Below are 15,540 nucleotides of genomic sequence, written 5' to 3' on the forward strand. Positions count from 1 at the left end.
GGCCCAACTCACCCCACCTGAGGATACTATCCCAGATCTAGGGTCCCTGTTATCAGCAGACAGTGATGCTCCGTCCACAAAGGGGGACATATACAATCTGTTTCTATACATGCAGAAGCTGTTTACAACAGATATCACAACAGTGAAAACTGAGCTCCAAAAGGTAACCACCAGGCTTCACACCTCAGAGACAGACATAAATACCCTGAAACAGGGCATGAATAGCCTTGGGGACACTGTCCAACACCTCAGCTCCTCTTGTTGAGCCGCATGGAGCAACTAGAGGACAGGAGTAGGAACAAAAACATTAAGATAAGGGGTGTCGCGGACAAACTCCCCCCTGAGGAACTTCCACATTTCGTAAGGCGCCTGATTGCCTTTTTATTATCATCAAGACCGGCCAAACAATTCTCCTTTGATGGAGTGTACCGCATTGCAAAGTCCCCCCCCAGGCACCAGCAGAGTCGACCCGAGACATCATATTATGCTGTCAGTCCTATGCCGATAAACAAAGAATCTTCACAGCCCTGAAAGGGAAAACGCCACTGCAATTTGTTTTAAATATTTTTATTGTCGTCTTAGTATATACGCGGTTGTCAAACATATTACTGGTAAAGCAAACAGTTGCCTACGCAGAGGCGCGCTTATCAGAATTGCAATTGACATGAGAGCTTGCATATTGCGAATTGATCAGAGTAGCATACGGTTGCCTACACAGAGGCGTGTACGTCACAGTTATCAAGCAATGACCAAGATTGAGTATACGTAGGCTTTGCTTAGTTGGATTTGTCATTAAACATACATGAACTTTGCGAGAATTGATATATCTTGGCTTAGAACAAACATGTGTTTGCAGTATTCTGGTGCTGTGTTCCAATGTTTATAACAATATGAAAGGCATTTAATGGCTCGTGTCTGGCTAATTACTCGGTCAAGATTGCCGATGCGGGTTTTCATATTATGAACAGATACCGGATATCGGTCTGCGTGTGACAATAGTATAATTATTAGCTAAGTCTTAACCAACGTGAGTATGCCGTTGCATTGGCAAGTCGAACTTAAGTATAACAGGTAGTAATCCGCAAAGACCCTTTAAATCAAGTAGTAGTGCAGTAAAGAGTGTTACATAATAATGTAGAAGCAAGGCTTGTTATGTTGCTTACAGCTAGATAGGTATTGTGTGCACTAATTAACGACCTGGAGCTTTATCCTCTATGGGCACAGCAGCCTACACAGCGTATTCATGGCTAAGGCAAGTTAGCAAGCATGCATCATGGGGCAGTGAGAAGTTATAGCTGTCTCATAGCTGTGCCTGGTGAATCATGATTTAACAGTGCAGCTTATGTACTGTGAATTATTAAATGAGTCCGTAAGTAACTTGCTATATTAACATCTTGAGGGTCATATATATACCAACTATATCAACTAGTATAACATGTTATATGCAAAATGGGTAAGGCTTAAAAATAAAATAGATGAAAAGTATATATCTTGCTATTTTCAGTACAGTGCAGTGATAGTAAGACAACTTTGACTCTCGTAGCCACAACAGAGCTGGACTGTTCTCAATGTCCGTTCGCTGGGGGCTGTTCATTACACCACTGCCCTGCAGTCCTTAGGCCGCTGGGCCTCCGTCTGTCCACCCTGCAACAACCCCAGTCCGTCTCCAGGGCCCTCCGTAGCTATGTGGGCACTCGGGAGCAGGGGCGGTCCGTTCGACTCCCACACCTAGAGTCCACGGGCCCCTCTCTCCCTGCACCTCCCCATCTCCATCCAGTGCCCTAGACTCAGAGGCGCGCGCTGCCCTCCGTCTCACCCGGTGCCGGCCACTTGCTTGGAGCCAGCACGCACCCCCCCGGCCACCGGTCCGCCGGAAGGGGGTCGCGCCGGCCCGCCCCACCGGGCTCACAGCATCAGGGACATGGCCCTCTGGGGACCCCACATACCCATGGGCCAGGGCACCCACACCTCCAGCGGGCCGGCCGTCCCTGCAGGGGATCCATCAAGTGCTCAGCAGTGCCTAAGTCCATTTGGGCGGTCTCGGATGGTCTTTCAAGTTTTGCCTCCTCCACCTTCTGTCCTCCGGCCCAGCAGTAGTGCCTTTGTAAGTTGTTTGTAGTGTTGTGGCTATCGCCGTGTACGCCCGAGTCTCACTGTGCCTGATCGGGGTGCTTCTGGTGTTTCAGCGGCGACTTCTAGTGTTGCTGGCTGGCTGAGTTTCGGGCAGCCTGTGCCAGTTCAGGCGACTGGTATCCGGGCCGCGCGGGGACTCCCGTTGCGGCCCGTACTTCCGCCTGGAGGCCGGGGTATCCCCCACCGGCCGAGGGGGGGGGCAGGGCCGTGCCCCGGGCCGGAGTTCTCCCCTCGTCTGGATGACCACAGCGGGACCGCGTGGTTGTGCTGCCCGCAGTGGGCGCAGGGTTTCCGGCTCTCTGTGTAGGCCGTGCTCGGAGAAAATCGATGCACCCTTCACCAGAGCCCTTCAAAGTGCGGGACTAGCATACTGATGGTCCTACCCCAGAGCCATCACAGTGAATAAAAACGAGAAACACTACAAAGCATCTAGCCCATCAGACTATACAACCTTTCTACAAGCACTGGACCTCCCAGCAGCGCAAGACGCGCCCCCACCAGCTACCTGGGACGTGAACAACATCGCCCCATTCATACCCGGGGCCAGACGGGACACTGACACTTGATTACCCACATACACCCCTATATTTCACGTTGTAGTTTTCCTTCTCTTTTCTCTTCAATTTGGGGCCATTTTAGCCTGCGTAGAAAACCGGTTTCTAAAGTTCTTATTGTTTTACATTGAACCCGGATCTTAAGAATTGTATTTTATTTTATTTTTTATTTTATTTATTTTTTATTTTAATTTTTTAAATTTTTTTTTTATTTATTATTATTATTATTTTTTTTTTTTTTCATTTGCATGGACCAATGGTTATAGATGGACGCACATCTGCTCCTTTTTGTGCCAAATCGGGCCAAACTACTCTAACCAAGAGTTCCTAATCTCCCCCACTATATTGCTCCGAAATCCGCTTACTGTGCTGCCACACTTTGTAACAACTCCACCACACACCCTCCCCCCCGTTGCCCCATAGGTTAGGGAGCCCACAGATCGGTCAAGACATACATAATGGCACCTGACCGCTCTGAATCACATAACATCCTGACCTGATGATAACCCACGAATAGTTAACAGATATAAGATAGAACGACCACCATAGACGTGCTTTCTATCCAACTGCATACAATGTTTTTCCTAGGCCTGCCAAGCCCTTTATTTTTTTTCATTTTTTTACATTTTTAACAGTTGCCGTATGTAAATCACAGGCCTCAGTGGTTAACACATAGGCAATACAAGCAGTAACGAACCACCCACACGAATACTGAATACCGCCACCACCTTGCCTAGTCACAATACACTGGTTTAAGAGCAACTTTACTCCCAGCACTAGACCACCTCGCTAAGATACGCCCCGAGGAGACGGCAGCCTGATAACCCTGGATGCCACACATCGTAGCAGACTCAACACCCTAGCCTAGAGAACACACGTTTACCAGAATAGCTCGACTTTATTATTGTAAAATTGTGCAGTCGCTTTGAAGACAATGCCTATGTTGTATTATGTTTCTTCTACAATGTTAATGTCATGGTATTGATAACATGAAAATAGTGTCATGCACGGCAAAATAAAGAATTTAAAATAAAATAGAAATCTGTAACATAATATTCCTGTATTTCAGGTGATAAAAAATTACCGCTGGATGACTGGACAGAAAGCGATGTTGGTGACTGGCTTCATTCAATACGTATAAAAAAGGAATACATTGATAAACTTGTTGAAGAGGAAGTGTCTGGACCAGTGTTAAAAGAGATCAATGAAGAGTTTTTGAGAAATATTGGCATGAAACAAGGTCCAATCCAATTATTACTAAAAAAGAGAGATGAGCTTCTCTCTGGACACACACCCACAAAATCTGAACATGGAGCTTCAACTAATTCTACAACCCAAAATAATATTGGAAAAGAGTCTGTTTTACAGTCAGGAAAAGATTTGAAGAATAAGCAAGAAACTGTCTCAGCTCACCCTGTAGGCTCGAACACCACTGACCAGAAACAAGAGCCAGATTCTGAACCAAGCTCTACCTGTGTAAAGACTGTGAAACAGTTATCCCTAAAAACTGAGGCAGATATAGATAGGAATGTAGTAAGTAACCTACCAATGGACAGAAAAATTAACCAATCACCAGCAACTAATTTCCGACCATTTAGTAAAGAAGTTGGGAATTTCCGGTATGTGAAAAACCAGGTTCTTGAACCAGAAACTGGAATCAAGGACTTGATTATCCCTTGCCATGAATACAAATCACTTGTTACTGCAGCAAAACTAGATCGAGTCAGACTTCAGGCAAAATTTGCTTGTGAAGTAATAAGATTCGGCTGTGCATGTATGAACACACGTACAAATGGCACAATACATTTTGGTGTAATGGACAGTGTTGAGGCAAAAGGTTACCAACATGGAGAGATTGTTGGCATTCCAGTGAGTGACCAAGACTGGTATGTGGATGCGCTAGATTATATTGAAAAATGTTTCACCAAAGAGAGCCATGAGGCTGCAAGGTCTTGTATTCGTCCTCCTAAATTTATTGAAGTGATTCAGAAGGAGTCAATGGAACAACGATTTGTAGTTGAGGTTGATATTGTGCCTCAGCTAATAGCTGTAAAAGGAAAAGTCTTTCAAGTGAGCTTACCAAAATTTAATGAAAAAAACAATAAAGTTAGCCAGGATAAGAGAGCTATGTATAGAAGGGTGGGAGCTAAATCTGAGATCGTTCCAGAGGAAGATAGTGTCTCATTTATTCAGGGGCTTCAACATGTAGATTTAAAAAGGGAACAGGCTGAATGTAAATCTGACAGTCAAATCTCACCCCCAGAAAACCTGAGAAGGAAATGTGTTTTACTAACAGGTGGGAAGGAATATATAGATGAAACACTCTGGTATATTCTTGTGACAAACAAATGTGAACAACACTACTTGAAGGATCTAAACTTCTTAATGAGATTAAATGTCTTCTGTGTCTTTGACTTTGATCCAGATTCCGATGAGACAGGACTATGCTCAAAATACAAGGAGCATCATGCCCGAAACATTCATTCGTTAATCAGCTATTCTAATGAGAATGGACTGAGCACAAGTGAATTTCAAAAGTCTCTGTGTCTGTTCGATCAAACAAGCTGGTTATTTTGTAATGGACGCAGCAATTATCGCGGTGGTGATGAGCCATGTGATGAAGATACTTGGATCAAAACTAAAAAGAAATATCTTAAAAAAGCGGTTTCATTAATTTGTAATGACATATTTCCTAAAGGATCATTTCTTGTCATTTTTTTGATGATGTCACCAGTGGAAAAAACAATTGTAGATACTTTTCATGAATTTTATGCAGAAATGAATGGTATTGAGGACATCATTTGCATTGCAGAGATCAAGGAATATTACAATAAATGGGCTAGTTTGGCACAAGCTTCATGTAGGATGCAAATTCTGGAGCAAAGAAGCATAGTCGGTATTCCATTGAGGCATATTGATGCCACAATTCAGAATATGTTCCCAGTGGCAAATTCCAATAGGACTCTTCCTGTATCTTCCAAAGGTGTTTGTGTCCTTGAAACACCTGCAGAAGAAAGAATGCATTCACTTGAGATACTGTGTGTAAATGAATGCAATGACAAAACTCTCAACCTTTTGAGTAAAGAAGAAGTGAAAGAACTTGAAGGTACATTTTATCGAGGTGGTAAAATTAGTTGGAAACATTTTTGGCTGGCTGAGCAAAAAAAATGTGGTGAGTTTATTGAACGAGATGCATTTTATCAGGTCCAAGAAATTTTAAAGGGCATATTATATGAGAATACAGTTCAACTTCCTGTTGCTAGAATAAAGATTTATCATCATCCAGGAAGTGGCGGAAGCACCATAGCCCGGCAAGTTCTTTGGAAAAATAGGAGAGAATTAAGGTGCGCCATAGTCAAGTCATCCTGTCTCTTTTCAGTAGTTAGTCAACATGCAGTGAAATTTAGAGAATATGATGAGGTCAATCCTAATCTGTGCTTGCCTGTTCTTCTCCTTGTCGAAGATTGTGAAGAAGATTACCTTGATGATTTAAGGCACGACTTATCAGAAGCTATGGTGTGTAAAAAAATAACTTCCTCTAAGCCATGTTTTATCCTCATGAGCTGTAAGAGATCCAACGCCCCTGAAGACCTCTGTAAAGCATCCCCACAAGATACTGTTGCCGTGACTCACAAACTCAGTGAAAAAGAAAAATTAGAATTTTCTAAAAAAGCAAAAGAGCTTGAAAAGGCATTTCCAAATTTAGAGTTTATACTTACTTTTGTTTTAATGAGTTATGAATTTAATGACCACTATGTAACCGAATTTGTTCAGAATGTTCTAAAGGGAATTGATCACGCATCTAATGTGACTCGTTTGATGAGATATGTTGCACTATTAAATTGCTATGTACAGAACTCTTACATTTCTGTATCACATTGTGAGGCATTCCTAGGTCTTGGAGCATACACAAAAGACCAGCATAACGTGTTAAGGCAATGTAACTTTAAAAGTTGCTTAAGTGAACAGGCAAGACTTTTATTTATTGAGTTGAGAGAAACAACCACGTGGCTTAACTCTATTCAAATTATACATCCTTTAGTTGCCAAAGAAGTTCTAAACCAGCTTTCAGGAAGACGTCCCCAAAGTGATATTGCTAAAGATCTTCTGGAGGAAAAGGTTCTCCTCCACCACAGATTTGGCCGAGATGAGTTCATAAAATTCATTCGAGACTTGTTTCTACGACGTCATAGAAAAAGCAAGGGTGATAATGTAGATAGCTTCTTTTCCCCTCTAATTGAACATGTTTGTGAAGTTGAAAAAGACAAAGAAAAGGCCATCAAACTGCTAGAAGCTGCTTACGAGCGATTTGATAAAGATCCTTTTTTCGCTCAACAACTTGCAAGATTGAATTACACGCATGAAAAATTTGAAGAAGCAAAGGGATGGGCAGAAATTGCAAAGTTGCATTTGCCTGGTGATTCTTATATTTTGGATACAGAAGGACAGGTGTACAAAAAATGGTTTTATGTGCTATTGGACAAAAAGAAAGCTGACTCAACACCAGAGGAGGATATTGAATTAATTGAATTTGGGCTTAAATCCATGGAATGCTTTAGAGCAGCAGAAAAAGCTGCAAAATCTGAAATGGACAGTATGAATAATTCTGGATATTTTGGAGAAGTAGATGTTGGATGTCGATTACTGAAAAAGCTCTCCTCCCATGCAGTGTTTTCCAAAGAAAACGGCAAGGATAGTACAGAACTTTTACAATATCTTTTAACAGATTACATACCTGAAGAAATAAAGAAGCCTTGGTTTAAGCTTCATGGACGTTTAAAAGGATTGTACCAAAATATATATAATGCTCTGGAGTGGATTGCAGATGATATTGGCTACTTTCAGTCAGAAAAAGTTGACAATGGAGAACAAATCAACACAGTAGAGGAACATGTCTACAGTCCTCGGAAATGGTTACTAAAAAGAACAGAGGCATTTGCAAGATTTTTTAGTTCTGAACTCTTGGCATCGCACACTGATGTTGGGCCAGAAAGCCAATTGGTTAAAAAAATGAACATTTACAAACTTGGTGGTGGGAGCACAGCGCATATCCTCTCTCTGCTCTCTGACTCAAAAGATGACAGAGCAGGCATAAAACTGGAAACTATATTAGATTTGTACCCGGAAGATGTTTCAAAATCTGGTCTGGATGATGGAAGTCTTAAAAACTTCATAATGTCACATATTGCACTAGGATGTGTAAAACCTGGTTCTTCAAAAATGTTATCCTTTCAAAATCTACGTGAACTAAGCAAAAGGTTTCTTAACACAAGAAAATCTTTTTCCCCTTGTGCCTACCTCTTAATCTTTTTGCTTTTTTGGCCTGATGAAAAGGTTGATAAGAAATCTGATGCAGAAATGGACAATATATTGAACTTGGCACTTCAAACAGCAAGAAGATTGCATGACATAAGAATAAAAAATATTCCAGTTAGGAAAAAAAGAATAAATGTGCTCTTCTTTTTAGGACAGGGCCCTGGACTTCGGAAGATAATGCACAGAAGTAAAATAGAAAAACAGATTGAAGGTCCACTTAATGAACGGAGAATGAAATGGATCAACGAGGATGTATGGAAACTTGACAGTGTACACCAGCTTTTAAAACTTGTGCCAGGATGGACAGAAAATGGAAAGGTTTATGCACGTGGTCATTGTGAAAAAGAGAAAATAGAAATCCTGCCACTGAACATTTCATCAGTGCCTCACGGAAATGAAAATGTGACATTCTATTTAGGGTTTACATATATTGGTTTTGTTGCATATAACATACAGGTGCAGGAAAAAAAATAATACATTTAATCCAATGTTATGTACAAAAAGGTCCAGAAGGGTGGAGGGGATCATTTTGGAAAATAGTGGAGTTTCCACTATAATTAGTGACTTATACAGAGATTTCATAAAAAAGTATGCAAAGGGAGCCTGACTGCAATGGCGACTGGACGTGTTTTCTAGAAGCTCCTCCAGTCCCAAACGAGTTGGTCCAGTTGCCAGCACTTTTGGCCCTTTTATATTCATCAGATTAATCTACCTTGGCATTCTGCATCGCTTGACCAGCCTGGGGTTGCCTTCGGTGGTCGCCTGTGGTTGTCCAAAAGGGAATCTGCATCGCCTGTGAGTGGGGCCTAGCATGCGTTGTGACAGGGAGAGGTGGCCGACCTCCCGACCTGACGTGCATTGACCCAAGCTTACATGGAGTGCCAGCCCCCCCCCCCCCCCGTGCTACCCATGGGCCGGTGGGGTGATCCCAGTCCCCACCATGAGGGCTCTCTACATTTGCAAATAACATATGGTGTCTTAACGCTCCCAGCGACATCTAAGTCCGACTCACTTGCAACAAAGGCAGCCAAGGTGCAGCTGAGGGAGGGGCCCGGAGCACCGACACAGCTAAACTGCCTCCGCGAGGAGTTCTTGCAGGCATTACTGAACCGGTATCTCCAGCCTACCCAGAAAGCATTGCCGAATTGCAGGCCTGCACAGCAACCCTGAAGAACCGGGACCCCACACAGGGCTGCAGACCCACAGAAGAACCGCCTCAAGGGGTGCAAACCGCGCTTACACCCCAATGCTGACAAGGATCTCCCAGGAGGTTTCAAGCAGGAAAAAAGCAAGTGGCACAGGGCCTGTTAAACCATCCAGGTGCTACCTCATTGTCTCTTCAGACCCCTGGTCTGCCGATTAGCGCCATAGTGAGGGGCTGCGTTTTGCCCGTGGCCGGCATAGGCTGACAGGCACTCAAAAGACTTCAGTCCCCCCTGAGCCTAATCTGTCATAAAAATCGCTCCAACCTTGCATTCACCCTTTTTAGCTGAAATAATATGCTCTGTTTAATCTTTCAAACCCTGCTTTTCTTGTCTCTGGGCAAGTATCATACTCCTTGTAGTTTATAAGGCTCTGGACTTTCCCACCTTTCTCTATCAGAGCTCTTGTGGTGGAACTCTTAGTTGGACACTCAGTTTGTTCAATCTTGTTTCAAATATATATATATAAATGTGCAGATCTATTTAATGCTACACAAATGTCATACTATGTTTAATGCATGCCTTGCGCTAGCTGTTGTGGCACAGCAAGCCTGTTTTGTACTATCTACGCACAAATAAAAATAAAGAATAAAAAAAAAAAAGGGATTTCAAAGGGGGAGTAGAATATATTCATGGATCATTTCCTAACTTCTACACAAACCTCTCTTTGTCTACTCACCAGGGCCAGCGCTTCCTATAAAGTGTTTTGAAACGTACTGTGCGTAATAATTTGGAACAGTGCATTGTACGTTTTTTATGTTTAAAACAAATACTTTTATCATTAGGAGGTTTGTTCAATAAAATTTGAATTGTACCCTTAATAGTTGATAACATGAGAATAATGCTGACTGTTATTTACATCAATTATTTAGGTAAATAAGAAAAATATAATTTGCATAATAATTTGGAACAGGGTGTATATGTATATATTTATATACACACACACACACTCACTCTCCCTTAATCCCTCTGCAAACTGCAGTTTCAGCCAGGTAAGTAATGTGTCACACCTTAGATGTAGCCGCACTGTCCGTTGAGCTCGCAACTACACTATGGACTGAAGAACCCATGTCTTTTCTGCCCCTCCCTCCCCCGCCCGCCATCCATATATTTTCTTCCTCCATGTTGTGGATATAGTGTGTATCGTATGCAGTGTGTGTATTTAATACATTGTGTGTGTGTAGTGTATATAGTGTTTGTGTGGTGTATGCAGTGTGTCTAGTGGATGTTGTGCATGTAGAAGTGTCTGTGTAGTGCGTGTAATTTTGGATAAGTGCTGGGGGGGTGAGCCGTTTAAATTTAATTGGGCTTATCCTCCCCATTCCCTTCCTCTTACCCGTGGGCTGGAAGGTGGGGTGGAGGCAGTGTGTAGGAAGGTGACAGTATAGAGGGGCACTGTGTAGGAAGTGACAGTGTGGGGGGCAGGGTGTGGGGATAACAGTGTGGATGAGTGGATTGACCAACAACATGCCCTCACTGATACACACTCACTGACAGTCATTGTCTCACACACTGTTTAACTAGCACACACGTTCACTGACACAAACACACTCTCAGAGATACATGCACTCACTGACATACATACACTCACTGACAGACACACCTACTGACAAACACACTGACAGGCAAACAAGCACTCAATGACAAACACAGACTCTCACTGATGTGACAGACACTCACAGACACCTACACATTCACTGACAAACCTACACACATTCTCTCACACACACTCACAAATTACTAATATTATTATTTTAATTGTCCACCCAGCCTCCCTACATTTGGGAGAGCTGGAGTGGATCTGTCACTGGGGTTCAGTGGGGCTGCTGTGAGACAGGTGGCTGTGAGCACATCAAAGGCGGCAAGGGAGCTGTAACCCTCCTGCTCTGATGATGTCATATTCCGGCTCCCAGCATCAGAAGACGGAGCGCAAGAGAGCAGGGCAGGAAGACTGCAGTTTCCTCAAAGCCTCTGATGTGCTCACAGCCATCCGCCTCGGGGGTCCATAAACTGCTACCTCCATTTCAGGAGGAATGACCGGGGACGTCCATGCGGGCACTTTGGGATCAATACAGCCAGGGCCGGATTTAAGCACCCTGTGCGAAAACTCACACACACACAGGCTTACAGCAACACATACAGGCAGACAGTGACGCACACACAGTTACAGTCACACACACAGTTACCTCTGTCCATTATGGGCTGGAACTTGGAAGGGAGGAGTGGAGGCAGTGCAGCTCCTGGAGTCTGGATGTTGGGGAAGCAGGGACTCCTTCCTACTTTCCCCTTCTGGTGCAGCAGTCACCTGGCATGTCTACTCCGCTCTTTAACCGACCTATCTTTTTATTTTTTTTAATAATCCCGGGTGGAGAATAATGAAATCCTCCACCGGGTAGCTGTGTGAGCTAACCCTAAGGCCGGCCCATGAAACAGCGTCGGAACTTGGAGGCACGGCATGATGGGGGGACCATGGCCCCCCAAGCGATGCCACTGTCTTTAACCCCTCAACCCCTTAAGGACACATGACATGTGTGACATGTCATGATTCCCTTTTAGTCCAGAAGGTTGGTCTTTAAGGGGTTAAGGACCAAACTTCTGTAATAAAAGGGAATCATGACGTGTCAGACATGTCATGTGTCCTTAAGGGGTTAAGCTAGGCATATCTCTGGACTATCTAAGTTTTCCCCGACTCTACTGAAACATTCATTGGCCCAGAAAACTCAAATCATTTATTCCAGTGACAATTGACAGCACATGCAGCTGGTGTGCTTGTGACCTGATTGAACTTTTGACAACAGTAGTACTTCTCTGTTGTTTAAGGACTCATGATCAAAGATAGGTTAACATATTTTCAGTTTTAGTCTTGTTTATCTTAATACATTTCATGATTTTTCTGAATATAAATCTCCCGATGAAACATTTCTCACCCCTGCCCAAATAGGACCCTCTCAACTACAGTTATACTTCTCTTCTCTGGCCCTGGGGCTGCTCACCGGGGAGGTTTTTGTTCATTATACGTGGACCCATTTCTGACTAATCATTTCCCCTTCTCAAGGAATTCTTATTCATTTTTTTTAACTAGTTCCCTCTTTGTTTATATTAGGAAATCATTATGACACATGACCTATCTTTGCTTGAGCAGATAAAGTAAAAATATATTTCAAAGGTGTGGAAAACACTTAAAAGTATTAAAAATAGCATTTGGTGGGGCGTGGCCTGGCAGCCGACGAAGATGGCAGCCTAACAAGGAAGCTCCCGCGAATCCACGCTAAATCCAGCACTGGCAAACAGCATCGCAACCGCTAAAAGGTACCCACATGCCCCACAAAGGCTCTAGTGCCACCCCACGCAAAAAAAAAAAGGGGGAACCGCACGAATCCTCTCCCACTGTATCCGACATGTTCGCAGCTTCAAGATCCACACAGGCCGCACAAGATGGCCGCCGGGCGGGCACACGAGGCTCCCAATCCCCATCTACCAACACAGATAGGGGACAGCCCGAACAGAGCGGAGATACCACCGCACAAATACTAAGGCAGCTAGCGGAGGTGAAAACATTTCTGGCGGGTGAGATCACCCGTAGCGCCCGAGACATTAAGGCTGAGATTCAGGCCCTAGGCGCCCGCACTGCAGAACTGGAGCAGCGCATGGAAACAATAGTGCAAGGTCACAACTCAGTGGTACAGCACTCCACATCCCTGAACCTTTACATCAGCGAACTAGAAATGCAAGTGGAAGATCTCTCAAACCGCACAAGGCGGAATAACCTCCGAGTCAGAGGATGGCCAGAGGCAGCACAAGAAGGCCCCCTGGCACCTATCATGGAGGCATACTTCAGCAATCTCCTACCGGACGTTCCTAAGGCCCAATGGGCGATGGACCGGGCGCACAGAGCCCTGCGTGCCCGGCGCTCGAACACAGATGTGCCACGAGACATCATTATATGCTTTCACCACTTCTCAACCAAAGAGGCACTCCTGAGGTATAACCGACAACATGAACTCACCTACAAGGGCAAATCCATATCACTATACCAGGATTTGGCCCCGAGCACCTTGCAAAGGAGGAGAGAGTGGAGACCGCTGACAGACATATTGCGGCAACATGAAATCCGCTTCACCTGGGGCCACCCATTTAAAATAGTGGCCTTCAAAGCTGGAAGAACACTCGCCTACTCACCGGGAGGAGACCCACATAAATTCCTCCGGGACCTGGACATCATACCACCGCAAGACTTCGCTCTACCGGGGCCTGCTCGACCGGCTCTTACACCCCTCCCGAGAGACTGGTACACGATCACAGCACAAGCGGACCGGGAGAACTGAGGCCCACAACTAGCCAGCACAACCCCAGAGGGGCACCCACAAGATTTACTGCAGCAAACTTGGCACTCTGGACAGTTAAGTTCTTCCAGAGGAAGACACCAGGACTCACACACCCATTACACCCTTATCAGCCTTCCTTTTAATATGCTTAATAACTATGGTTGAAACTGCCACTGGCTGACTAAGGTGGGGAGAAAGGGGGGAGAGAGCAGGATGATATACTGCATACTGCAGCCAACGCTGACACAAAGGTACCACAGAAACAAACTAAGCCCGGAGGGGCTTAACACAAGGGTACCGCTTACATTAAGGGAGATACACCAAGATATGTAAAATCCAACTTCATTTCGACTTTATTTGCTTTGCCTTTAATATGTTTAACAACTAAAGTCGGAAAGGTCACCCGAGTGCAGAAGGGGGGAGGTAGGGGGAGGGGGGGTGACACTCTGCACACGGCACAACAAATTAGACGGAACGGCACCATGGCACGGGACTAAACACATGAAAGCACCACATACTAAGGGGGACGCACCACGGGATACCGTGCCATGCTTTCCTCCACTCTTGTTTTCCCTCCCTATCAAGTGTCCAGTAACCTATGTAGGACAAATCATCAGCAGACGCGAGGGAGAGGGGGGAGGGGAAGAGCAGGAAAACACACTGCAAATCCACGCGAAGATCGCATACGCGAAGGGAGACACACCTTGACATTCTGAATCACACTTTAATACACCTAGCTTCACTCTCCCATTCATGTGCTTAACACACAGGGTAGGAAAGGTCCCTAATGTACTGATGAGGGATGGTGGGGAGGGGAGAGCAGGAGGTTGTGCGGCAAAGTACACAACAAACCTGAACGGCACGATACCACAGTCGATAGACAGACCCAGGGGGACCTAACGCTCAGAGCAGGCACTCATGGAGGGGGTCCCACAGGCCCCAGGGGCCGTAACACAAAGATGGTTGCAATCCACACCATAGTGGACTAGCGCGGGGCAATCACCAACTCCGAGAGGTGACTTTCCATACGCCACTCGGGGGGGTGAACACCCCCAATCTAATCTGGCACAGGTTAAGACCAGATGGTTAACAATTGTTTATGTTAAATGTTTATGTGAATGTTTGATGCAAATGTTCTTTATTACTCAATTTATTTTTATTTTTCCTAACCTATCCCTTAAGACAAGTACTGATCCTCAATCCGTTTTCCCCGCCTGGATGCTGCCCGCGCCCCCGAGGAGGAGCCCCGCAACCGACATAGCGCACACCTCGGTTCCCGGAAGAATGGGGATCCCGCCACACTCAATGCCCTGAATGCACCTCCACATGGCCCTTAAGGTACTATCGTTAAATGTCAAGGGCCTTAATTTCCCCAACAAGCGCAGATTACTGGTGAGGGACCTAAAGGCCAAAAAAATAGACATAGCACTACTGCAGGAGACACACCTCCCCAGGTCGGCGACCACCAGATTGACGGACAGAACTTACACGACAGTCCACGAAGCACGAGCACAACGTAAGCGAGCAGGGGTAGCGATTCTCCAACATAAAAACTGTCCACTGCACATTACAACCATCCAAACTGATCCAGAGGGGAGATTTATATACATAGGGGGTACACTTTACACCACAAGAATACATATCATTAATGTATATGCTCCCAACGAACCAGACCAACCGTTCTGGGCGAACCTAGAGATGCTGGTGGCGGGGACAGGGGGAGGAGTCCTCCTGGTAGGGGGTGACTTCAATGCAGTGCCCAGCCCAGCAGCTGACAGAAGCTCAAAACCAGGCACTGTAAGATCACAGGGCAGAGGGAGCCAAGACAAGCAACTACACACATTCCTGACACACACAGGCCTCCTAGACGCCTGGCGGCTGCAACACCCAACCACAACAGACTACACGTTCTACTCAGCACCACACAACACCTACTGCAGAATAGATAACATATTTCTTAACGGAGCAGGGATGGCAAAAACCCTCCACACGGATATTAATAACATTACG

General features: G+C 44.9%; 1 protein-coding gene across 2 annotated transcripts in view; it reads left to right on the forward strand.

The window, feature by feature from the left end:
* LOC134611875 (sterile alpha motif domain-containing protein 9-like) overlaps positions 1-8,698 on the forward strand; it is a 32,458-nt gene extending 23,760 nt beyond the window's left edge. For both annotated transcript variants that reach the window (XM_063456162.1, XM_063456163.1), the window contains exon 3: positions 3,757-8,698. In XM_063456162.1, coding sequence (XP_063312232.1) covers positions 3,757-8,477 — 4,721 coding nt within the window. In that variant the 3' untranslated portion in view covers positions 8,478-8,698. The remainder of the gene's footprint in view (positions 1-3,756) is intronic.
* Positions 8,699-15,540: the final 6,842 nt, after the last annotated feature.

This window comes from Pelobates fuscus, chromosome 5, assembly GCF_036172605.1.
Source record: "Pelobates fuscus isolate aPelFus1 chromosome 5, aPelFus1.pri, whole genome shotgun sequence".
Classification (NCBI taxonomy): domain Eukaryota; kingdom Metazoa; phylum Chordata; class Amphibia; order Anura; family Pelobatidae; genus Pelobates; species Pelobates fuscus.